The sequence below is a fragment of the Urocampus carinirostris genome, chromosome 14 (genome assembly GCF_059441175.1).
Source record: "Urocampus carinirostris isolate Australia breed hairy pipefish chromosome 14, RoL_Ucar_1.0, whole genome shotgun sequence".
Lineage (NCBI taxonomy): Eukaryota > Metazoa > Chordata > Actinopteri > Syngnathiformes > Syngnathidae > Urocampus > Urocampus carinirostris.
In genome coordinates this window covers 22,031,797-22,057,570 of record NC_142362.1, presented here as the reverse complement: position 1 = coordinate 22,057,570, position 25,774 = coordinate 22,031,797, and the positions used below count along the sequence as shown (strand labels likewise).

Genomic DNA, 25,774 nt, shown 5'->3' with positions numbered 1-25,774 from the left:
TCCACCAGACATGGGGACTTGAGACTTAGTGACTTGGACTCGAGTCGACTCGAGTCGCTGTTTTTATGACTTGTGACTTGACTTGGACTTGGCAATCTAAGACTCGGGACTTGACTTGTGACTTGACTTGCCCAAGAAAAAAATACTTGGGACTTACTTGGGACTTGAAGGTGAAGACTTGAGACTTACTTGAGACTTGCACATGTGTGACTTGGTCCCATGTCTGCTATCCACCCGTAGCGAGCTATTGGGGACTCCACCTGGCCTAATCAAAACAACCAATTTGGGATTTTGACCCTCAAGCTGAGATGTGAGGATCATTCACTGAGCCCACACAAATGAGAAAGGACTTTTCATCCTCACCGAAGAAAGTTAAAATCACTCTCTGAGGATACTCATTGCTTATTCATATTTTGTGTTGAAGGGATGCTAAAGCACAGGGCCTTTGGCAATAGTTCCATCACGCAATGGAACAGCTGGGTCGGGCCTTTACTTAGCATCACAGCATGCCGCTGCATGTAAAGCCTATGAGCTAAGTCACTCATTGACTGTTGTAAGAATGGAAACATCACAAAAAGCACATCTTTTATTTTGATGTCCCTTGAAAAGATTATAGAATAGAATAGAATAGAATAGAATATACCTTTATTGTCATTGTTACAAAATGGGTTAACATATTGTGACAACAAAATTGGGCATGACACTCCAGTTTTACACATTCACAGTGAGGTATGAGCCAAGAAGATAAAGGAACAGAGAAGATAAGGTTATAAAACAAGGGGGATAAGGCTATAGTTATAATTTACATTATCCAAACATATTGATAAAACAAATATCTCAATATGAACCTTACAACTTAATAATAAACCCATTGTTGTTGATGTGTTGTCAATGACATTGTGAATAAAACTCAAGATTGTTTTGGTTAATAAAAAAAAAAATCACTAGACATGAATAGTTCAGTTAGTAATTGAATAAAAGAATAAGTGGCCTATGTTGTTATTATTAAAGTATAACAAAATAAGGTAAATCATATAAAACCTATCCTAGAAAAAAGTTCTTACAGGCAGCTAATTTTGCTTATTTTAAGTTAAGCAATCCCTTATTTATCATAGGGGTTATGTTCCAAAGTGACTCCATAATCGGGTAAATCTGTGAAGTAGAAGTCATATAACTACTGAAACAAAATAATGAACCCTTTTTATAGGCTCAATCATTTTTTAAGCAAATAAAAGTATTAGATAACTTTTTTTTTTGCATTTTTATTTTTCACGGTTAACTCATGTACCGTCAAATAATAAGTGAAGAGACAGTTTAGCCAATCAGAATGCAGAACACAATGCACAGTGCAAATCTGTGAAGTGGCGAAATCGTGAAAACCTGCATTATAGCAAGAGCCCCCCGTCAGAGCTGACGTCCAATCTGGATTAATGTCAAAGACAATCTTGTGCACTATTCTCAGCTTCAGTAGCCCCAGCCTAGTATTTGTGTCTGTTGTATTGCCCGCTAACTACTAAAACTTTTTTGTATTTATTTTTTATTTATTTCAAGGCTGTTGCCAGCCAATTACAGAAACAGACATCCATTCACTCCACACCAATTCCTCGGGACAATTTTGACTTGCCAATTGACCTGCCATCCATGTTCTTAAAACTTTTTTGTATTTATTTTTTATTTATTTCAAAGCTGTATAACAATTGATGCAAGCATATTTTTATTCATAGATCCCATTTGAGTTTGTTTATATTTGCGATGTTTGTGGTGAGTTGGTTCAGATGTGAAAATCTCAGTCTAACCGATTACACCCAACCCCCTTCGCCCCCTAACCCTGCAAAAAGACCATTTCTGAAAATATATGCCTTATGAAGATAGATAGTACGTGTAGTTCTCATGACAGCTGTAGTTAGGCATCAGACTACGCAATTTGAAATTTGGCATGCCACGGGTGAGCTCTGTTTACTTGTTATACAGAATCCACCTGTTATTTTGAATCCCTCCTGACTAGAATGCTTTCTGACTGCCAGATAGTAAAAAAAAAGATTTTTGAACGGACCATGATTCTATGTAATTAGAGAAAAAATACTTTGTCTATTGCCAAATGTCCATGCAATACAGTTGCAAAACCATGCACAACCTATGTACCCAGCTGTTTACATTAAACTGTGCATCCTGGAAAAAAACAATGCAAGACAAGATGCCCTTGGCAGTGCGATCCTCATAAATGTATGAGAAGATCTTATTCTATGTATTCATGAAATGAGAAAGCAGAACCATGTGCAGGTGTTGAACATAAGGTCACAAAGGGTTGAGGATAGGAATCAAACAAAATACTTATTGTACTGCTTGCAGGACAGGTTGATTCCTTCTTGATCAAATTTATTATTTTCACCACTTAGAAGCTTGACGAACAAAATAACAAAGAAAAGAAGCAGTCTCTAATTTACCGACACTTTTGCATGGTTTATATTTAAGTTTTCAGTAATCCCTAGTTTATCGCGGGGGTTACTTTCCAAAAAGAACCTGTGATAGGTGAAATCCATGAAGTTGAAACCTAGATAGATAGATAGATAGATAGATAGATAGATAGATAGATAGATAGATAGATAGATAGATAGATAGATAGATAGATAGATAGATAGATAGATAGATAGATAGATAGATAGATAGATAGATAGATAGATAGATAGATAGATAGATAGATAGATAGATAGATAGATAGATAGATAGATAGATAGATAGATAGATAGATAGATAAATGGATGGATGGATGGATGGATGGATGGATGGATGGATGGATGGATGGATGGATGGATGGATGGATGGATGGATGGATGGATGGATGGATGGATGGATGGATGGATGGATGGATGGATGGATGGATGGATGGATACTCTGGGAAGAGGTACTGCAGTGTGCGGTGCAGGACCACCAGGTTCCACAATAGTCTTGTCCCCCTGGCCATTAGACTGTTAAATGGTCAATCAAACACATAGTAAATCTAAACTGCTGCTAATCTGTACATCTGTTGGTTTTGTTTGACTTTTTGCACTACTGGCAGTTCTTTATAGCTAGCCACTCCTCGCACATCTGTTTCTCTGCACTATTGTACTTACAGTGTTATTGTTACAGTGTTATTGTTACTGTTTACCTGACTTGTTTACCTGACTGCCCATTTTGCACATCTGGTTAGGTGCTCCTCTTGCACTATTTGCGCTACTGTAAAATACTATACATAGCCATAATTATTTAGTATATTATTAGTACTCAATACTCCAACTCAATACAACATTTTATTTATATCTGTACATTCAAGGAAACTGCGCGGGTCAGATGTATCGACATTTTGTTCTGTATACACGTGTACTAGAATGACAATAAGGTAGATCTGAATCTGAATCTGAATGTATTCATCCTTGTAGGGAAATTCTCATTTCCAGCAGTATCCTCATGTTAAAAAAGACAATAAAATAAGAGATATAGCATACAAAAATACGCAATATAACCTGTAGAATAAAACCATTGAAATAGTGTTCAAAAATAGACACTGTAATAAAAATAAAGCAGTTGTTTTACAATGCCAATCTTTAATATCCACTAAAACCAAAGAACAACCCCCTTTCTACAGGCTAAAACATTTTTTTAACAAAAAAATATTGAATAAATGTTTTTATTTATCTTTTTTACAAGTAACTTCCGTACCGTCGAAAAATAATAGGTGAGGAGACTGATTAGCCAATCAGAATACAGAACAATGCACGATGCAAATCAATGAAGTAGCAAAACCATGAAAAGTAAACTGTGTTATAGCGAGGGATTGCTAAATTAATTTGAATTGAATGATATTTGCTGCTTCCAAATGTGTGGTTTAATATTTAGGCATTTAATCAATCCCATTTCTTTACCGTTTATATACTCAAAGTGAACAGCAAATTTAAGCCACATTTTTAAACAATTTTTAATCATTTTATGTCAGATTATTTGTTGATTATTTGCTTTTCCGGTCGTTTTTTTTTTGTGTAAAATACAAAACAATCCATTATTTAATATTCAACGATTTTAAAGTCAACAACACAGAATCCCTGAAAAGAAACATGCACATTGTCAAGTCAAGTAACCTTGATTTGTAAAGCCCTTAATTACAAAATGTCTTGATCAATCACAAGAGAAAAAAAAGGCTTTTGATTGGTTAGGAGCCGGCTCCTGTCTTTTATTTTCAAAAAACGGGTTCGTCACATCACTGAAGGCCTTGGTGTGAAATGCACGACCCACCGCTGGAAATTACACTGTTTTCTGATGCGCCATCATTTACTTCCTCAGGTATCGTGTCACTGATTTCTCTGGTGATCCTCTCCTACGACCGCTACAGCACTCTGACCGTGTACAACAAGCGGGGTCCCAACTACCGTAAGCCCCTCCTGGCTGTTGGGGGTTCCTGGCTCTACTCTTTATTCTGGACGGTGCCGCCGCTTTTGGGCTGGAGCAGCTACGGTGTGGAAGGAGCCGGAACCAGCTGCTCCGTGTCGTGGACGGTTCAAACAACCCAGTCGCACGCCTACATCATCTGCCTCTTCATCTTCTGCTTGGGATTGCCCGTCTTTGTCATGATCTACTGCTATAGCCGGCTGCTGTGGGCTGTAAAACAGGTAACAAAATATGTCAAACATTTGAGTACAGATAGAGTTTTGTGTACAATCCTGTTTTAAATTTGAAGATTTTGTTTGCCCAGCATCCATATCACTTTTACCATTGATGTGCTGGAGGTTCGTGTTTGTGAGGCACAGTCAGATTTACAGAAAAATGATCCAATAACTTATTCGTCATGTGATTGGCAGAGCAATTAGGGTTTCTCAAATGGCGGGTCGGGAACCAAAAGTAGGTCGCGGACCCATTTTCTGTTGGTTGTGAGACTTTTATTTGGCAAAATAATGCTCAGAAGAAAAAAACAGAAGGTCAACTACACTCTTTAACAGTAGATGGCGATAATGACCTGCTCGATCTATTATACCTGTGCAGTCAATCAGCACGTTTGAGAGGGACGACATCTCATTTTATTGTGATTTTTACAGTTTTGTTTCCTTTGTCTATATTAATGGTTCCCAAGAAAGTTATTGATAAGTAGAAGGAAAAGGGGAAATAAGTGACACCAATGATCGAGTTGAAGAAGGAAATTATTGTGAAATACGAAAATGGTTTACAAGTGTCTGGCATTGAAGCACTCCTGGAACGTTAAGTAAATTGTTTAAAAATAATGTATTTCTAGCTTTTTACCATGACTGTATATTACTGTAATCATACTACATAATTACTACATAATTAAATAGTAATCGATGTTAAGGTAAACAATATTCATTTCAGTATGTGGCTATTTTAAAACAGTTTTAGAGGGTTGTTTATATGCAATGTGGGCTTATATAAGAATATATATAGTACTTCAGGTCGTTATGGTTTTGCTGGTCATTTAAAGAGACCATTTTGAACATATTCAACTCTCTCTGCCTTAAACTGCAGAATCCTTTCATTTGATAAATTTGAGTGGTGGAATATTTTCATGATTTAGGTCCCACTTTGACATTAGGGTGGAATAATGGGTCCTGAAGTCAAATGAGTTGAGGACAAGTGCAACAAAGTAATATATCAACTGTAACATAGAAAAAACTATTTTTATTGTCTGACCTTAACTTACAACGAGGTTTATGAGCTGCTCCATTTGAAGAAACGCATCAATAGATCGATAATCCTCCAGATAGAAAAAAGTCCTTGCAATAGGAAAAAAATCCTAGATGACTAGACTTGCCTTTAGATTGCTAATACTAACTCTAATTATATTTTTTGGGGCTGAAGTGTCTACCAAATCAGAAATCTCCCACTGAAATGAGGCAAAAGAAGTGTGCTCTGCATCTAGAGATGCTCAGCACAGTCGTAGATCACATACTAATTTTTAATATTCAGACCTTCATGTGAATATTCAGCAAGTTTGAAAATGAAAATACAAAAATTGTGAAATTATACAGTGGAAAAAAATAAAACTAAATACATTTAACCATTTGGTGAATTATTATATAACTATTTCCATAAAGACAGGTGAGGCACCGCCTCATGTAACCCCCCCTGATTGCACATCACTGTCTTTTACAGTTTTGGAGTGTGTTTACTGCATTTGATCGTCGAATACAGTCAAAAGTAAAATATTGCAACAATAAAACTGCTAAAATATCATTCTCATCTTGTCACCATATCAAAAGAAACAATGTGATTTAAAAGGATTTCCAGTTATGTATTTTCAACCCCCTCTGGTAGCTCGTTTATTGGTTCAGTTTATTTTCAAACAGGCCTTTTTTGGCCAGCTTGGTGTAAGCTATTTGCAATTATAGATGCAGGATTTACAGAACTTCATTTCGGGATAACATTCCAACATAAATCATGTATGCACTTTAGGTAGTTATTGTCTATCCACTAATTTTAATATTGTAATACAACAGTGGTTATAATGACATTATATCTTGTTAGTTTTATAAATTAATGTACAAATGTTGGTGCCCTAGGTACATTACAGACAGCCTTTCAACATTTTGAGGTTGAAACAATGGACAGACAATAAATGCCGCACCCCTAAAAACATCCTGGTGTCTATTAGAACAATTATTTTCTAAATGTCACGCACAAATTCAGTGACCAGACGACAAATGAGACGAAATCATTGTGCGATATTAGCGTAGTTTTCACTGTTGCATACTATGGAACGCCAAAAATCAAGCGGCTATTACTCCTGTCGTCGCCTTTTGTATTCTGCTTGTATGTTTTCTCAAAGGAACAATTTGATCAACAGATGATATTTCTATTGAGGGATGTGCAACAAGTTCAAGCAAATACAAACACCAGATAGCGGCATGAGTAATGTGGAAATGTTAAGTTTTCTTCCTGTGACATGCAGTCAAGGAGCAAAGTGAGGCACAGCCTCATCATGAAAATATAAAATTTAAAATATATTAAATTGTTATATTTGTTAAGTGTTAAAGTTCAATCTCATTTAACTACGCGATTTTTGGATTTCTTTTTAAAAAAAACGCTGGGTTTTTATATAGAGTGATGAAAATAAGTATTTGAACACACCTCTATTTTGCTATTTTTCCCACTTAGAAATCGTGGAGGGGTCTGAAATTTTCATCGTAGGTGCATGTCGACTGTGAGAGGTAAACTAAAAAGAAAAATTCAGAAATCAAATTAACAATTTATTTGTGTGATATAACTGCAAATAAGTATTTGAACACCTGAAAAAATGAATGTTATTATTTGGCACAGTAGCCTTTGTTTGCTATGACAGAGGTCAAACATCTCCCGTAGTTTTTCACCAGGTTTGCACACACTGCAGGAGGGATCTTATCCCACTTGTCCACACAGATCCTCTCTAGATCAGTCAGATTTCTGGGCTGTCGCTGAGAAACACGAAGTATGAGCTCCCTCCAAAGATTTTCGATTGGGTTCAGGTCTGGAGACCGGCTAAGCCATGCTAGAACCTTGATATGCTTCTTACGGAGCCACTCCTTGGTTTTCCTGGCTGTGTACTTTGGGTCGTTGTCGTGTTGGAAGACCCAGCCACGACCTATCTTCAATGCTCTGACTGAGGGAAGGAGGTTGTTCCCCAAAATTTCACAATACACGGCCCCGGTCATCCTCTCTTTAATGCAGTGCACTCGTCCTGTCCCATGTGCAGAAAAACACCCCCAAAGCATGATGCTACCACTACCATTCTTAGCAGTAGGGATGGTGGCCTTCGGATTGTACTCTTCATTCTTCTTCCTCCAAACACGCTTTTTGGAATTTTGACAAAAAAGTTCTATTTTGGTCTCATCTGACCACAAAACTGTTTCCCATGACTCCTCTGTATCATCTAAATGATCACATGCAAACCTAAGACGGGCCTTGACATGTGCTGGTTTAAGCATGGGAAGTATTCTTGCTATGTATGATTTCGAATCATGCAACTTAGTGTATTACCTACCTCCCACTAACCTTGGAAACGGTGGTCGCAGCTCTTTTCAGGTCATCGACTAACTCCTGTCGTGTAGTTCCCGGCTGATTCCTTACCGTTTTTAAAATCATTGAGACCCCACAAGGTGGTATCTTGCATGGGGCTCCACTCTGATTGAGATTGACCATCATGTTTAGCTTCTTCTATTTTCTAACGATTGCTCCAACAGTGGACCTTTTATCACCAAGCTGCTTGATAATTGCACCGTAGTCCGTTCCAGCCTTGTGAAGGTACTGTTTTGTCTCTGGTCTTTGCCATCTTACAAGTTAAAGTCTTACCGATTGTATGGGGTGGACAGGTGTCTTTATGCAGCTAACGACCTCAAACAGGTGCATCTGATACTTATTTGCAGCTGTATCACACAAATAAATTGTTGAAAAAAATCATGCATTGTGATAAACATGACTTGACTTGACTTTCTGGATTTTTCTTTCTAGTTTATCTCTCTCACAGTGGACATGCACATACAATGAAAATTTCAGACCCCTCCATGATTTCTAAGTGGGAGAAATAGCAAAATAGCTGGGTGTTCAAATATTTATTTCCTCAGTGTATATCATGAATATTATTCATACAATCAGCATGTGATGACCGTCTGCAGAGCGAGGTATGCACTTCCCTTGCTTCATGACAGAGGGCGATAGTGAGACCAATATTTGTGATTTTGGTGCATGCCTCAGCCCCAAGCAATAGAATTGGTCGTAGTATTAGTAAGCTAACAGTCAGTCAAGCCATCCAGTGTTTTTTTCCCCGTTGCATGGATAACTGGAATTTTTTTTTGTGATAACAGTACATATTTATTGATGCTTTTGTTCAAAAGCAGAAAAGCATATGTCTTATTCATATCTTATGGTAAGACCATAAAAGTGTTTTGTCTATGCCACAGTTTATGTATTACCTTAGTGATCTGATAATCAATTGATGAATAAGATGTAGGTTAATGTATTTGTAAATCTGACTGTGCCTAATCAGACAAGAACTTCTGCGCATGTTACTTTTAAGTGGGAAAACAATGCAAAAAAATAAATTGAGATACATTTAAGGCCAATCAGAAGTGTTCAGTTTTTGTCAAAACCTAATCCCCGGTAAACGCTAATCTTGTATTTAGCAACAAAACGTAGGCATCTTTTTATCATTGAGGGGAGCCACTTCATCTGTCAAGGAGCCAGCCGTGCTACATCCACAAAGATGCTAGGAGTAAACATCTTTGCTGAATTCTACCTGGGACTCAAGGTTAGCACTCGCTAAAGGCATGTACATGAAAAGGACCTTAAAAAAGACAGTCAGTTGATCATGCCGTAGAGTTTATTGTTGATAGGCTCTCAGAGATACCCTCCTACCTTTGTTAGAGTATGATTACTGAAATTATTTTGAGCTAACAAGGGAAGAGTTCAGTGTGAGGTCTCCATGAATGTTCCTGCCTCTGCACAGTAAATAAATTCCAACTTATGAGTCACACCATCCATGATTGATGATTCCAAGCTTTTCTACAAACATAAAAGTGGTTGGATTTTTTAAATAAAATAGTAGGAATAACTTGAAGGTCCACCTAAGATTCATAATACTATCTGTGGTCATGTTATGTACTAAATACTGATACGGAAACCCTCCAGATGAAATCCTTTTGACCAGGGATGTCAAACTCACATACCTGTCAACCTCCACGGCTCCATGTCCGTACAAACTGTCGTATTTTCCCGTACAAAATACAAAATAACCGTACACCTTATTATTGATTTCTTTTCGGAATGATGCAATATGGGAAATCCCCAGGCAGCAGACGCATGCGCACAGTAGCATCAAACCGCTCGCTTCGTTTGCAACGAAAAAAACGATACCGAGATAGAGGCTTCCGCGGCGAACTCGTTAGACTTGATTGATTTGCCGTTTCGTGATAGTGTTTACCGGATGGTACCCATAATTGACAAATTTGCGTTTTTCTGTACAGATTTCCTTATACGTTGTACACGTCTTAAAATGCATAATAAACGTACTTTGTATGGCAAAAAAGTACAGGTTGACAGGTATGAACTCAGTTTGGATCTGGGGCCAGATCTAGATATTATGTTTTCAGGCTAGCTGGATCAGTAAAATATTGTAAACTTTTACCAATTGTAAAATATTTAGGTTTGTTTTTTCAGTAGTATGCTTTATAATTCAGCCTAGATTAGTAACATACCCTATATATTCTTATCACGGATGACAAGGGATATTTTCTGGTCAATGGAGGGAAAAAAAACCCAGCAAAACGTGAAAAGTTACACACCTTCATCAAAGAATTACACTTAATTCGGAATGACGTCCTTACCGACCAAGAGTACAAGACTGTAATAAAAAAAACTATTGATCTACAAATAAAAACAACAGTAACAGAATTACAGTTAAATGAATGAAACTTTTTGTCATTAGAGTAACATACGAAATTGGAGAGTTTCTCCTTTCAATAAAAGAAAGCGATTTATAGAGCGACTACTAGCTAAACACTAGCTATCCGTGTCCCGACGGATCACCACCTTATCGTGGTGGGGCACTTTGCGCGTCTCCATGACCCCTAGAGCTATGTCGGCGGGAGTCTCGTACTCCTGGTAGGGTTACCCAAGCCGAACAGTTCGAAGGGTAGAGTCCAGACTAAGAGTGATCCCAAAAGCTGGTGGCGGCACGCTTTGAGGCGGTTTCCTACAGACCTGGATCCCGTTGGCCGCCTGCAGTTGTAGGAAGATGCCGGTCGTCTAGAGTCTCCCTTGCCACTGGAACCATCTTCTTTACAATCAAGATAGTGGCGTTGGGGAAAGCGCACCCCTTACGCCACTTTAAAAACCATCATTGCGCAGGTATCCTCTTTTACCTGAGTCTCCGACCACAATCCAGGATCGGACTGTTCAAACATCAGCAGACTCACAAATAAAAGAAGATGGTCATCATCGAATCGATGGACAACCCCAAGCAAACACTAGCATTGGGTATCCTCAGATAGAGCCATGTCTTGGTGACGATTAAAATACAATCGTCTCGAATCTAGTGGTTTCCCACAAGTTTCACCTCCAGGTCTTTGTTTCATGGGTAATGGATTATGCAAGATGGTTGGTGAGATACAGGCTCGACAGTGGTGGTTTGTTACCAAGCCATAGAAGTAGGCCGTACTGCTATTGCCTTCTCTCCTAATTCCGCCTGAACCCGATCATAATCCACAGAGCACCTGCTGGAGATCACCATTTCTTTGCATTCTTCTGACATCTCTCAGAGTCTGATAAAATGGATTAATTTATTTTCAATGTAACGAGCCGCTAAAATTCTAGCTTTAGCTGGGCATCACAGTTTGTTTTGGGTGGACACAATAACTTGTACGCCCGCCCACGCTTGCTGTTTTACTGACACCATACACCAGGCCAAGTGCCATATGTTTCTATTTTAGAAGTGGAATACTTTTTGTTGGAGGTGAACACTTTACATTTTTCTGTTTATCGGGATTTAAATTGTTATTATATTTTTGGGGGCCAACTGCAGTGCAACCGTAATTTTGTTGTAGCAATACAATGGTCATAAAAGTGATTCCGATTCTATAGCAGTCAAGCACACAGTCACCCCCAACATACATACACACACACACACACATACACACACACACATGCACACACACAAACTGACCACATGATAGCATTTACTTTGTGCTGTCTGCTGCAGAATACAATGGACGACACGTTGATATAAATGACAATAAGACAATTAATTTCAAAATCCGCAAAGTATCTAAACTGCAAAAAGAAAACAGCAGTACAGCGAGGGATGTTTTCACAAAAAATTGAGAAAAATACTTTAAGTGGTTTATTTTGACAGTTGAGTGAATGCAGTTTTACCCCTGAACCAACTCACTATGCTATACAGATTTAGCACTGCTCTCTAGCGGCCAGAGAGAGCATTAGGTTACGTTTGTTTAAAACAAATATTTCATTAGACATTATTATTCTTTTTGACATACTCATAAATGTATAGCAGGCCAGATGAAATCATCCAACAGGCCGGGTCTTATGTTCAACACGCTTGCTTTGGGCCCCCGAGTGATAGACTGAAGACATTCATTTTCTCACTGGGATCACTATTGAGTGTACATGAGCCACTTTTAATTCAATAGGTGTGAATTATCCTTACTTACAATTACTGAGTGGGTTACATAAGCTAAATACCTTAGAGTGTGTTGCTTGGCATCATTAAATCGTTCCTAAAAGCAATTGGTGGCCGGGATTTCAACCTCTCTGCCTCTGCCATGGATCGTTTTTGATGTTTTTAATCTAATTAAAAATATCCACCAAGTATCAAATTTTACTAAGCCTTAAAAATACACTCATCAGAACAAAAAGCCTAGCATGATTTCCTATAAAAGGTAAGGATATTCTTAAAAATCTGACAAGAAGATTTACTTTATGCAAGAGCATGTTTCAAAGATATTTCCTAATTCCCGCTCCGATCCTTTCGAAACTGTGAGTATTACAAGAGGATTTATTCACATGAGTGCCCATCTGGCCACTAAAGACCATTCTCAGATGTATTTGTATAATGAAACCACTAAATCTCAGCTACTTTACATGTTTGTCTTTCTGTCCTTCAGGGAGGGCCCTGGTACTCTGGGATGCTACATTCAGCTTCTATACTTGGTATTTGCCCCGTTCAAAGTTGTTGTATTTCTGATGGTTTTAGCTTTTACAGAAAGTATATTGCATTACTGTAAATTCAATCACATTTTTAGATTACTGCAATTAAATTTACACAGTTAACATCTCCTTCCTTCAGGTTTGTAGTACTCGTTTCCGCTCGTACAGTACAGTACAGGGTCAGAACCCGAACAGACAGGGGACCCAGACGCGTAATGTTTTCACACAAGCTTTATTTTACGGGAATGGGGCAGTCATCCGCGTGAACACAAACAGCAGTGATGCGGCGATCGCTGGGCGGAAGAAGTGAGACAGAGAAGTCAGAGGCAGACGAGATCGAAAACAGACAGGACAGATGAGATTGATACAGGACACACGGGTAGATACTGGACAGGACGGAACAGACGGGATTCATACACGAGCAAGATACCAGACAGGACGGGACAGACGGTAATGATAGAATAGAATAGAATAGAATATACCTTTATTGTCATTGTTACAAAATGGGTTAACATATTGTGACAACGAAATTGGGATACTGGAGGAAGATACCGGACAGGACGAGACAGACGGGATCAATACCGGACACTGGAGACTGGAGCAAGATACCAGACAGGATGAGACAAACGGGATCGATACTGGATACTGGAGACTGGAGCACGATACTGGACAGGATGAGACAAGCGGGATTTATACTGGATACTGGAGCAAGATACCGGACAGGGCGAGACAGGCGGGATTGATACCGGATACTGGAGACTGGAGCAAGACACCGGACAGGACGAGACAGACGGGATCTATACCGGTTACTGGATATACGAGCAGGGTACCGGACAGAGTCAAAATACACGCCTTGCAAGTGCAGAGGTTTGTTGACAGACTGACAAGGATTGAACGAGAGCACTGAGTTTGAATAGGAGGGAAGCCAATCAGGCAACGAGCCGCAGCTAGCGCCCAACGGGCAGGGCCAAGTGAGGGCAATGGACAACCATGACATAGAGTGACATCGAGTGGTGAAATATTACATATTGAACCCTTAAAAGGACAGTGTGCATTGTGCAATGCAACTAAAAACTAAACCAGCAGCAACATGGCGGACAATTACGTCAGTACCCTGCTTCCTTTAGGTGAGGACCATGTCATGTACAGTAAAAGAAATGAAAAACGTGATGTGATAGTTTTTTTTAATGCATGATGTATTTTACCACTAGGAGGCGCTAAATAATACAGACTGTCCCTAAAGTTTTTTATTATATCTGCATTATTTTCATTTGGCTTTTTAGCCCATAATTATAATTATATGGATATGCAACGTTTATGCAACGTTTAATGTTTGGTTATGAGAAAATGCTAAGTGGTTAGTATGTATGACGTATGTTAAAACCTGAGGGTAACCGCAAAAAAACATTGCCAGTCAAACATGTTTACGCCATTTTGGTGATCTGACACTAATCATTCAAAAGCAATGAAAAAATTATATTTTTATGGCTCAGGTAGAATGTTTGAGTCCCTGAAGCTTCTTTTGAGTAGATAGAGCGAAGGTCAAAGTCAAATTGGCTGAAAGATGGCAATTTATTTTAGCCCTAAAAACAAGGACATTTTATCACTTGTCTATGGAAATGTGATGAATGCCAAATAATGAAGTTTGCGGCACATAATGAAAAATTAAGGTTTAAATTTTTATAATCAATCCCAGACACTGTGAAAGTGTTTTCAAGAAAACGAATTATACAACAAAGTAATTTCCTGATATTATATTTAAAAAAAAAAAAGATTGATGTTGGGGTAATTTTGTGTTAAATAATTTCATCATCTCAATATTGGCAAAATTACACATAGTTTCTATTTATGTTTTAATTAATTCTGTCCTCACTGGCAAGTTTTGATTGAAGGACTGTTCCTGGTCTTAAAGGGACAGTGTGTATTATTTGAACCCAAAACGTTGCTTGTATAGTGCAACTGAAAATGAGAGATAAAATGCACAAGAAAGAATATAAACTACGGACATTCACACTCAACAAAACGCACCATTTGTTTACTGTTTTTGCACAGCCTTTAACAAGATTTTGTTAGGGGTACCTGTAGCAGCAAGACGGTTCTCTATTACCCTAATGACAAACTGGGATCTAAATCAAATGTCCACTCTTTAAATTCATTAAATAAAGGAATTTTGTAGTTTAAAGCAGAGTCAAATATATTCACCTTTATTTCCCTGAAAAACAAAATACCCAACAAAACCAAAATGACTTCAAGTGCCATACAATATGTATACTCACGTATTGCTTCTATGTAACTGAACCCCTGACACTGTTTTAAAATAGCCAAATACCAAAAGAAATTCAAAATGTTAAAAAAGCTTGTGCCTAAACTTTGATAATTGTGTATGAAGTTAATAAAGATTGATTTACTGGTTCAAATCTAAAAATATGACATTTATAAACCATATTCTGTACCTTCCAGCATTGCTTCAATGGGACACTCATAGACCATTTTTGTATTTCGCAATTGTTTCCCTCTTTGATGTGATTTTTGTTGTCACGGTTTGCCACTTTTCTTTTCCCACTTTCTTGGGACCTACTATTATGGGCAGTCAAAGGAAATAAAACAAAAAAAATCAGGATAAAATGAGATGTGGTCCTCCTCAAATGCACTGATTGGGTTAACAGGTAGAAAAGATCGCACAGGGTATTGTATCTACTGTTAAGGAGTGACCCCTCAGTTTTTTTCCCTTTTAGCATTTTCTTGCCAAGAAAAAAGACCCACAACCTACATGGGTCCATGATCCACTTTTGCGTCCCGACCCATTGATTGTGAAACACTGCACTCGGCGAAGCTCATTTCATGTGAAATAAAAGCAAATTCCCAACCTATGAGTATTTCAAAAGGAAACAGGAAGCCAGAGGCCGACGAGACCGATACCAGATACACAAGCAAATACCGGACAGACGGGGTCGATACCGGACAGGACGGGCCAGACGGGATCGATACCAGCCACTGGAGACTGGAGTCATATATCAAACAGGACGAGATAGACGGGGTCAATACCTGATACTGGAGACTGGAGTCAGATATTAGATAGGATGAGACAGACGGGATCGATACCAGACACTGGGGACTGGAGTCAGATATCAAACAGGACGAGATAGACGGGATCAATACGGGACAGGATTCACAAGCAGGATACAGGACAGAGTCAAAACACACGTCTAGCGGGTGCAGAGATTCTTTGACGGACTGACAAGGGGTGAGTGAGAGCACTGAGCTTAAATAGGAGGGAAGCCAATCAGGCAACGAGCCGCAGCTGGCGCTAAACGGGCGGGGCCAAGTGAGGGCAATGGGCAACTGTGACAGTTTGTTTCTTATTAATGATGTTTTAGTTACCACTAGAAGGCGCTAAATAATAGTCTCTGCTATTGGCCTGAACCACAATATTAATTTCCATTAGCAACATTCTAGTGGTTATCATTAGATTTTTAGATGTTTTTCCACAACTAGTCCCTGTCTAATGATCCTCGTGTCCTAACTAGCTGTAGAGAATGAGATCTACATTAATGTCTAAATCGAATGGCTCTTAGAGTTTAACAAAGAGAAAGCGAAGAACTCAGTCAAACAAAGCTACAGTGTAAGCCAACAGGGACTGGTTATTGTATTAGCTCTGAATGTCTGGATTGTCGTTTTTGATTTTTTTTCATCAGTCATTTTTTTGTGAGCCTCGTTTATATTCGACAAATTTCTGCAGTACTCTTTCCATAATAGCATTTTTCTTGTATTTCCATTGGAATTTTTGGAGTATATATGTAGTCTGATTTTTGTAGTATTTCTGTGATTATTTTTTAGTATTACTGAATTTTTTTACCTGTATTTTTTTAGTATTTGCGAAGAAGTATTTTTTACTTTTGTAGTAGTATTTTTTGTAGTTTATCATAATCAAAACTCTGGAATATATCTGTAGTATTTTTCTAGTGTTACTATAGTTGAATTTTTGCAGTACTTGTTACATTTCTGCAGTTGGATCTTTATAGTATTTCTGTAGTATGCTTGTAAGGTAACTGTACTTTTTTGGGTAGTATTTCTGTATTTGGTATTTCAGCAGTATTTCTATAGTAGTATTTTTGTAGCATATGTGAAGGGTTTCTGTATTAATTTTGTAGTATTTCCATATTATATTTTTCATAAGTAATTCTGTAGTATTTTTGTATCACCCGGTATTAGTATTATTTTGTATTAGTGTGGTTGTATTTTTGTATTATTTCTGTCGTAGTATTTCTGTAGTTGTATTTTTATATTATAGTCTTACTGTAGTGGTATTTTATAGCATATCCGTAGAACTATTTCTGAAGTATTTTCATTGTTGTATTTTTGCAGCATTTCCATTGTAATATCTTTGAACTGTTTCTTTAGTATTTTTCTAATATTACTGTAATTGTTTTTGTAGTATTTTTGCAATTGCATTTTTGTATTATTTTCATTAGAGTGTTTCTGTAGTATATGTGTAAGGTTTCTGTATTATTTTACAGAATTTCCATTTGATATTTTTTATAGTCGTTCTGTAGTATTTTTATATCACCCGATATTAGTACTTTTTTGTATTACTGTGGTTGTATTTTTGTATCATTTTTCTCATAATATTTATGTAGTAGTGTGTTGTAGTATTTCTTCGCAAGTAATTTAGAAGTATTTCTGTCATAGTATTTATGTAATTGTATTTTTGTATTATAGTCTCACTGTAGATGTATTTTATAGTATTTCCGTAGAAGTATTTCTGAAGTATTTCCATAGTGGTATTTTTGCAGTATTTCTATTGTAATATATTTGGACTGTTTCTTTAGTATTTTTCTAATATTACTGTGATTGCATTTTTGTAGTATTTCTGCAATGGCATTTTTGTATTATTTCCATTAGAGTGTTTTTGTAGTATATGCGTAGGGTTTCTGTATTATTTTTGTATTATTTCCATATTCTATTTTTATTGTAGTACTGTAGTATTTTTTTTATTACTATAGTTGTATTTTTTAATTAATTTTCTCATAATATTTATGTAATAGTATTTTCTAGTATTTCTGTGAGAGTATTTTTGAAGTATTTCTGTCGTCATATTTATGTACTTGTATTTTTTATTATAGTCTTACTCTAGTGGATTTTTTGCAGTATTTCCATTATAATATGTCTGGACTGTTTCTTTAGTATTTTTATAATATTGCTGTAATTTTGTAGTTTTTCTTTAGTATTTTTTTTTATCTTCAGAATAAAGGCAAACGGTATATTGGATCCATCTTTTAAAACACCGAGTTTGATATTTGTTTTTTTAGTAATTTTATAGTATTTGTGTAGTGTTTCTGTAGTAGTGTTTTTGTTGCAGACACACAAAGGGAAAACAGTGACGAAGTTGGTGGCAAAAATATTTTTTATTGGTTATACTTTATTTACTATTACAGTATATAGATTGTCATTACAATTTGACATTTTTTGTTGGCACTCTGTGGCCCGCGGGCCATACCCAGCCCACCCGTGGGTTGAGGGATCCGTGAACCGTGCGAACCCTGAACAGCACCAAGACCAGGGAGATGGTAGAGTAGAAGAGCCTCATGGTAATTAATATGTTAATGTGTAGAATTTGTCCAGACCTACAAATACCTGGGTGTTCAGCTGGACAACAAACTGGACTGGACTGCCAACACAGAAGCTCTATGCAGGAAAGGCCAAAGCCGACTTTACTTCCTAAGAAGGCTGGCCTCCTTCAAAATCTGCAAAAAGCTCCCGAAAATATTCTATGAGATAGTTGTGAAGAGCGCCCTCTTCTATGCGGTAGCGTGTTGGGGAGGCAGCGTCAAGAAGAAGGATATCTCTCGTCTCAATAAACTGGCGAGGAAAGCAAGCTCTGTTGTGGGCACAGAGCTGGACAGCCTGACAACAGTAGTTGAGAGACAGGCACTGGAAAAGCTGCGGTCAATCATGGACAATCCATCGCAACCATTACACAGCATTATCTCCAGACAGAAGAGCAGTTTCAGCGACAGACTGCTGTCACTGTCTTGTACTACGGACAGACTAAAGAGATCTTTTCTTCCTCATGCCATGAGGCTCTTTAACTCTACCCGGCAGAGTTAAAGCCCACATTAAACCACACCCCCCTACATTGCATATTACAGAATTTTATTGCAATATGTATTCTGTGTAGCACTATTTAGATATTCTATATAACACGCTACAGTGGGCATTTGCACATCACATTGGGTATTTGTATATTGTATTCTCTTTGCTTTATTATTGTATTGTTATCAGCTCAGGGATGCTGCTGGAAATGTGAATTTCCCTGCGGGGATGAATAAAGTATCTATCTATCTATCTATAATTAAAAGAACGATAGCATGTTAAAAAGAATGAGTGAATGTGTGATCATTCTTTTAATGTTCTTGTTTTGAGCCACAGGTGGGAAAGATCCGCAAGACGGCCGCTCGGAGGCGAGAGTACCACATCCTGTTCATGGTCCTGACCACGGCGGCTTGCTACCTGCTTTGCTGGATGCCTTACGGCGTGGTAGCCATGATGGCGACGTTCGGCCCGCCCGATATCATCAGCCCCGTGGCCAGCGTGGTGCCGTCCCTGCTCGCCAAAAGCAGCACCGTCATCAACCCGCTCATCTACATCCTCATGAACAAGCAAGTCAGTCAACATTTACACATAGAGGATGTTCTTTTTTTTTTGCATTGTGAGAAAAGCAACAGTTGAAAGCATACAAATCTACAATAGATTCAAGTGTAATGAGAAGTGTACACCGGCGTTGGGAATTTTGTCCCTTTTCGGCCCGGCTCCCTAATGGTTCTTGAGAATTGATTTGTTTTCAATGATATATACTCATATCGACCAGTCACAAGTGCCTTCGAGAGACAAAGAGAGAGCAAAAGAGAGAAAAATACAAGAAAGATAGAAAGAGGGAGATAAAATTCAGAGAGGGGGGAAAGCGAGAGAGCGAGTGATGGGGAGAAAAAGGGGAAAAAAGAAAGAAAACAGCAAGAAATAGGGCGAAAAGGACATAGAAAGAGCGAAAAAGATGCAGTATATATAAAGAGAAAGATAGAGAGAAGGAGAAAAAGAGATAATTAGAAAGAGAAAGACATAAATAAAAAGAGAAAAATGGATAGACAGACAGAAAGAGAGAGGAAGAGGGAGATAAAGATAGAGGGAGAGATAGAGCGAGCGAAAGACTGAGAAGGGGAGAAAGAGAAAGGGGTGAGAAAGAGAAAGACAGATACAAAGAGAGAAACAAAGTTGAGAGGGAATTGAGAAGATTAGAAAGAGAGAGCGATAAAAAAGAGAGAGAAAGATGTGTGATAAGTAAAGAAAGACAGAGAGAGAAGTAGAGGGAGAGAAAGAGCAAGAAAGAGGGAGAGAAAAAAGAGAGAAAGGAAAAAGTAAGATTGAAAGAGAGAGAGAATGAACCTGAGAGAGGGGAAATCGAGAGAGAGGGAGAGAGAGAGGGAGATGGGGAGAAAAAGAGGGAGAAAGAAAGAAAAGAGAGAAAAGAGGAAGAAAAGGACCTAGAAAGAGAGAAAAAGATACAGTGTATATAAAGAGAAAGATGGATAGACAGAGAGAGAGAGATATTGAGGAAGATTGAGAAAAAATAAAAAGAGAAGAATAGATATTAGAACAAGAGAGAGGAAGATTGATAAAAAAGGGAAAGGGGGAGAGAAAGAGAAAGACAGACAGAAAGGGGAAGATAGAAAATCGAAAAAAATAGAAAGAAAGTGAAAGATAATAAAGAGAGAGAAAGCTGCAGGATATAGGAAAAGAAAGATAGAGGGAGACAGAGAGAGGAAGAGAGAAAGAAAGACGGGAAGCGAGAAGGGGAAAGAGATAGAAGAGAGAGAGAAAGGGAGAGAGAGAGGGCGGTAGAAAGGGAGAGAGAATGAAACAGAGAGAGGGGGAAAGAAAGAGAGAGAGTGAGAGGTGGAGAGAGATAGGAAGAGAGTGGGAAAGAGAGGGAGAGAGAGAGAGAGAGTAAGAGAGAGAGAGAGAGAGAGAGAGAAAAGAGAGTGAGAGAGAGAGAGAGAGAGAGAGAGAATGAGAGACAACGAGAAAGAGGGGGAAAAAGAAAGAGAATGAGAGACAACGAGAAAGAGGGGGAGAAAGAAAGAGAGGAACAAGCAAGTCAGTCATCATAGGCGATTTAGACATAGAGAATATTTATTCACATTGTTAGAAAAGCAACAGTTGAAATCATACAAATCCAAATTCAAGTGCAATAAGAAGTTCAAACTAATGTTGGGGATTCCGGCTCTTTTTTGACAAACGGCTCGTTCGGCTCATCTCACTGATGCTCCTAAGCGGTTTTTCAGATTTTTTTTCGTTTTTATTTATATTCAACAATAAGGAAACAATAAATATTATGCACCAAATCAATTATTTTGAAACTTTATTAGGCTTCTATATTATAACATAATAGCCTTAATTGTTTCAATATGACCTTTTACCTCATTTAAACTTTAAAAGTTTTAAACTAAGCTAAGAACAGAGATGATGCCACTTATATTGACAAGTCGCGAGTGTCTTTTATACATTTATAAAAAGATGTCTGGCAACACCGGGTGTTTAAAAAGTTACTTTCTTGAGATGCGATTGAAAGAAGAAGAAGAAAAAGAAATGTCACAATCTTATGAAGTTAGGATGAAATAGTTGCATTCTATGAAGTTCTACCAGAGATTTGCTCGCGTTGTACCTCAGCCGGACTCCGTTGAACCTCAGATTTGAAACGCAGTTCAGCACAGACAGCTTCAAGACTCTCCTAATCCTTCATCCTGGCTTCCACACTGTGTGCCCTTTAGAAATGTATTTACAGCAGCGGTCCCCAAACTACAGCCCGTGGGCCAGATACTGCCTGGCTCCACATTTGGTTCAGTCCCCTGAACAATAACAGAGAGCATTTGGACGCGCATTTATGTTTTGGTTAGTCGGTTGTTGGTTGGTTGGATCCTCTTAATCAGTAGGGTTGTAGTGGCACAATTTCCTGTGGTGTGTCTTGGGCAGGTACAGCCCAGTGGCCCATCTTTCTCCCGTTTTTGGTGGAAATGGAGTACGACACTGCGGTGAGAGGGCCAAGCTCTTAGTGATATGGATCACTGGTCTCAAGAGTTGGTCACGGACCCGTTTGCAATGAGTTGCCAGCCCTTGCTTTGGCAAAAAAAGGCCAAGAAGAAGAAAAAAACAGAGGGTCAATTACACTCCAAACCAGTAGATGGCAATAAAGCCTTAATCAATAACTTCTTCCTGTTCAATCAATTGGCGCCGTCTCAATTTTGTTTAAGAAGGGACCTCATCTTATTTTATTGTAATTTGGTCTCTTTTTACTTTATTTTTCTGGCCATAGAAATGAGTTCCAAGAAAGTTATTGAGGAGGAGGAAACGTGGAAAACCAGTTTATTCACCTTTACTACCTACCTAAATAAATAACTATTATTATGTAGGTTAACGTTTAATAATATTTTGGCTACAAATTTATTTAAGTGGCTCTTTTAAAGTAGTCTTATGGAGTCACTTATTTGTGATGTAGGCCTATGTGTGAGCATATACAGAACTTGAAGTCGTTTTGGTTTTGTTGGTTATTATTATTATTTTTTTAAGTGGTAATACGTGAATACATTCTACTGTCTTTGCTTTAAACTCCACCATTCTTTCAATTGGTACATTTGAGAAGTGATTTTTCCTTTTGATTTGGGTTACAGCTTGTCATTAGGTCGAATGGGGGGGAGGGCTTTTGTAAGGTTTATTGTTCTATATTCTTTATTAATTATTCATTATCCGTTATCTGTCAAATCATAATACGCCACAAAGCCAAGGGGCCGAGACACTTGCTCTCAGCCAAGTGGCTGAGTCAAGGTCCTAGCCACAGAGCCAAGCAGCGATCAGTGCGAATGCACCGTTCCCGGAGGTACTGCAATACCGGGCCGATGCGTGGAATGGACAGAGCAATCTCTTATTCCATCTCCCGACTGCAAAAATCAAACTTACAGCATTAAATTTTACATCTTTTCAGTGCACAACTCCAGAACGGTGATTTCTGAAGTCAGACTAGTTGAGAACAGCTGATATAGATGACATATTAAAAAGGTTTTAGTTGATTTACACACTGTATTTAATCACGGTACCAGAGATGAATGTTAATTTTGTCTGCATTTTACTTGTTACAATGAAAATACAATTTTACTCGTTACAATGAAAATACAATTTTACACGAACAATGCTTGGGTATAGAATAAAATAATTGAATAGGATTAATTGTCATTTTAACATGCGAAACGCACAAAAACTAACCTTCGACTGGTACTGTGACTAAAAATAGTTTGAGACTAAGACAAAATCTACTGCCTGTTTGGAAGTCATCTACACCACTGGTGGACCGGTGCTCTGACAACTAATTTGAATTTGGACCGGTTAGGGCACAACAGAAAGTATTTGTTTCATGGACTTTTTGCTGTCTAAAAACCAACAAAGTCCATCCATCCATCATCTGCATCGCTTATCCTCAGTCGGGTTGCGGGTGTGCCGGAGCCTATACCAGCTATCTTCGGGCAGTGGGCAGGGAACATCCTGAACTGGTTGCCAGCCAGTCGCAGGGCACACAGAGACCGACATCTCACTCACTTATTCACACGTAGGGACAATTTGGACCGGTCTATTAACCTGACATGCATGTTTTTGGAATGTAGAAGGAAACTGAGTGCCTGGAGGGAAGCCACCCAGGCACGGAGAGAACATGCAAACTCCATACGGGGAGGTGGATTTGAACCCTGAACCTTTGCAATGTGGGGCTGCGCGCTAAAGTGTTTTTTAGTTATTTTTCATTTCCTAACTTGTGTTTTAATCTATTTTATTACTTTTGTTCTGTGAAGAATCCAGAGAGGGTTATTTCGTTATTATATATTTCATTAATAGTGTTATTTATTTTTGGAGTTTTTTTCTCTTTTTAAGGCACTCATGCAATCATCACACTTTTCCTGTGGCAAACTGACCCCGGCCCCTCACCAGAGAAGGAAAAATGTATGATCATGGTGTCCCAGTCAAGAGAAATCAAATCCAGAACAGTAGCTGCGATCCAGTTTAATCTGCAGCAACGTCATCAGAAACAGCTGGATTTCCAACAGCTATTAAACACTTATGTTTCTAAAATCTAAAAAAAAAAAGTCTTGTAGGGAGTCTAAACTTAACAGTCACAAAGGTGAGCCATTTGATAAAAGAAAAAAAAGCTATTTTATTCAATGAAGTGGCTGCACATTACCAATTACACTTATTTGTTTATTTACAATTAAATACAGGGGGTCCTCAATGTACAAACCAGTTCCTTTGCCACGCTAGTGATGTACCTCCAATGTGTCCATTACTTTCTGTCAAAACGCTTTGAATTAAAAAAAGAAATAAAAAACAATATAGAGAAAATAACACCCACAAATCACACAAAAGCAGGGTGGGCAAACTACGGGCCATAAGCGGGCTACTGAATCCGGCCCACGAAATGATAAAAATATAATGATATGTATAAAATGATATAAAAAAAAGTATTACTAATGAAAATGTGTTGATTTGGTAATACTGATTTTGGTAATACTCCTGTCCCCAGTATACCCACAAATTAAAGCTATCCCAGTTATCTTCAGGTAGTGGGCAGGGGACACCCTGAACTGGTTACCAGCCAGTTACAGGGCTCACGGAAACAGACAACTCACTCGCTCATTCACACCTAGGGACAATTTGAACCGGCCAATTAACCAGACATGCACGTTTTTGGAATGTGGGAGGAAACCAGAGTGTCCAGAGAAAATCCACACAAGCACGGGAGACCATGCAAACTCCACACAGAAGGGTTCGACCTCATGACCTCAGATCTGTGCCGCGAACGCGCTAACCACTCAGCCGCCGATATTCAATGTAAATGAATAGAAAAGGTTACCTCAATTGCGTTTTGAGTTTTCAATGTAGATGAACACATTTAGTGCTTAAAAAATCTTTCATTCAGAGTATTTCCAAATCAATTTGTCTAAAAAAATTCATAAACAAAACACTGAAATATAAAATGTACATGTAGATGTCCGCCTGTTTATTTTGTTATAAATACACCGTCGCGGGCAGCACGGCGGCGCAGTTCTGACGTCATGAGATCGAACCTCCTGTGTGGAGTTTGCATGTTCTCCCCGTGCTTGCGTGGGTTTCTTCCAGGCACTACGGTTTCCTCCAACATTCCAAAAACATGCGTGTCAGGTAAATTGGCCGGTCCAAATTGTCCCTAGGTGTGGATAAGCGAGTGAGATGTCTGTTTCTGTGTGCCCTGCGACTGGCTGGCAACCAGTTCAGGGTTTCCCCTGCCCACTGCCTGAAGACAGCTGGGATGGGCTCAGCACCCCTACGACCCTACTGAGGATAAGCGGAGCAGATAATAGATGGATGGACACACCGTCGGGGCTATTTTAAGAAAACCATACATTTCGTTGTTATTTTTTGAGTTTCTTGCATAAATGCATATTAACAATAAAAAGCCCTTAAAATTGCAGATATGACTTTTTAAAATTGCAGAAAAGATATGATAATTTGGATAAGCCTATGTCCTCATGTATTGCCCAGATATCGGATTCGAGACTGCATTGGTAGACACATAAATTAACTTCTTTAACCTAATGCGGCCCACAACTAAAGATATTTGCCCACCCATGCACTAGGTTATTCGTTACATTTTTTGTGGCTTGAATAAAAATGTAGCTAATTTATGAAAAAAGACTAGACTACTATTTGACAATGAATATTTTGCAGTGCTGATGAAGATGCTGGATTTTTAGCTAAAATTAAAAAAAAAAAAACACTAACTCAGTCATGTCAAGCACACGGCCCGCAATTATGATTTTTTTTTTCCCCAAACAAATGCATACCAAATCTCTGGTCGCTAGAGGACAGTGTTGGGTTTGTATAGCGTGGAAAATTGGTTCAGGTGTAAAACTGCACTAAATTGTTATGATGAACGAGTTAACACATATTTAATGCCCAAAATGAAAACCTATTTTTTCCAATCGTTTGTGGAAAACTGTTTTTAAAAGATCCCTTGCCATCCGTGATT

At 38.3% G+C, this 25,774-nt stretch overlaps 1 protein-coding gene and 1 pseudogene across 1 annotated transcript in view; one reads left to right on the top strand and one right to left on the bottom strand.

The window, feature by feature from the left end:
- The window catches only part of tmtops2b (teleost multiple tissue opsin 2b), a 75,430-nt gene that overhangs the window by 25,236 nt on the left and 24,420 nt on the right, over positions 1-25,774 (top strand). Inside the window, exons 2-3 of the mRNA XM_088353376.1 lie at positions 4,318-4,643; positions 19,105-19,338. Of these exons, the coding sequence (XP_088209502.1) occupies positions 4,318-4,643; positions 19,105-19,338 (560 nt within the window). The remainder of the gene's footprint in view (positions 1-4,317; positions 4,644-19,104; positions 19,339-25,774) is intronic.
- Positions 22,582-22,786, bottom strand: LOC148352965 (U2 spliceosomal RNA; annotated as a pseudogene).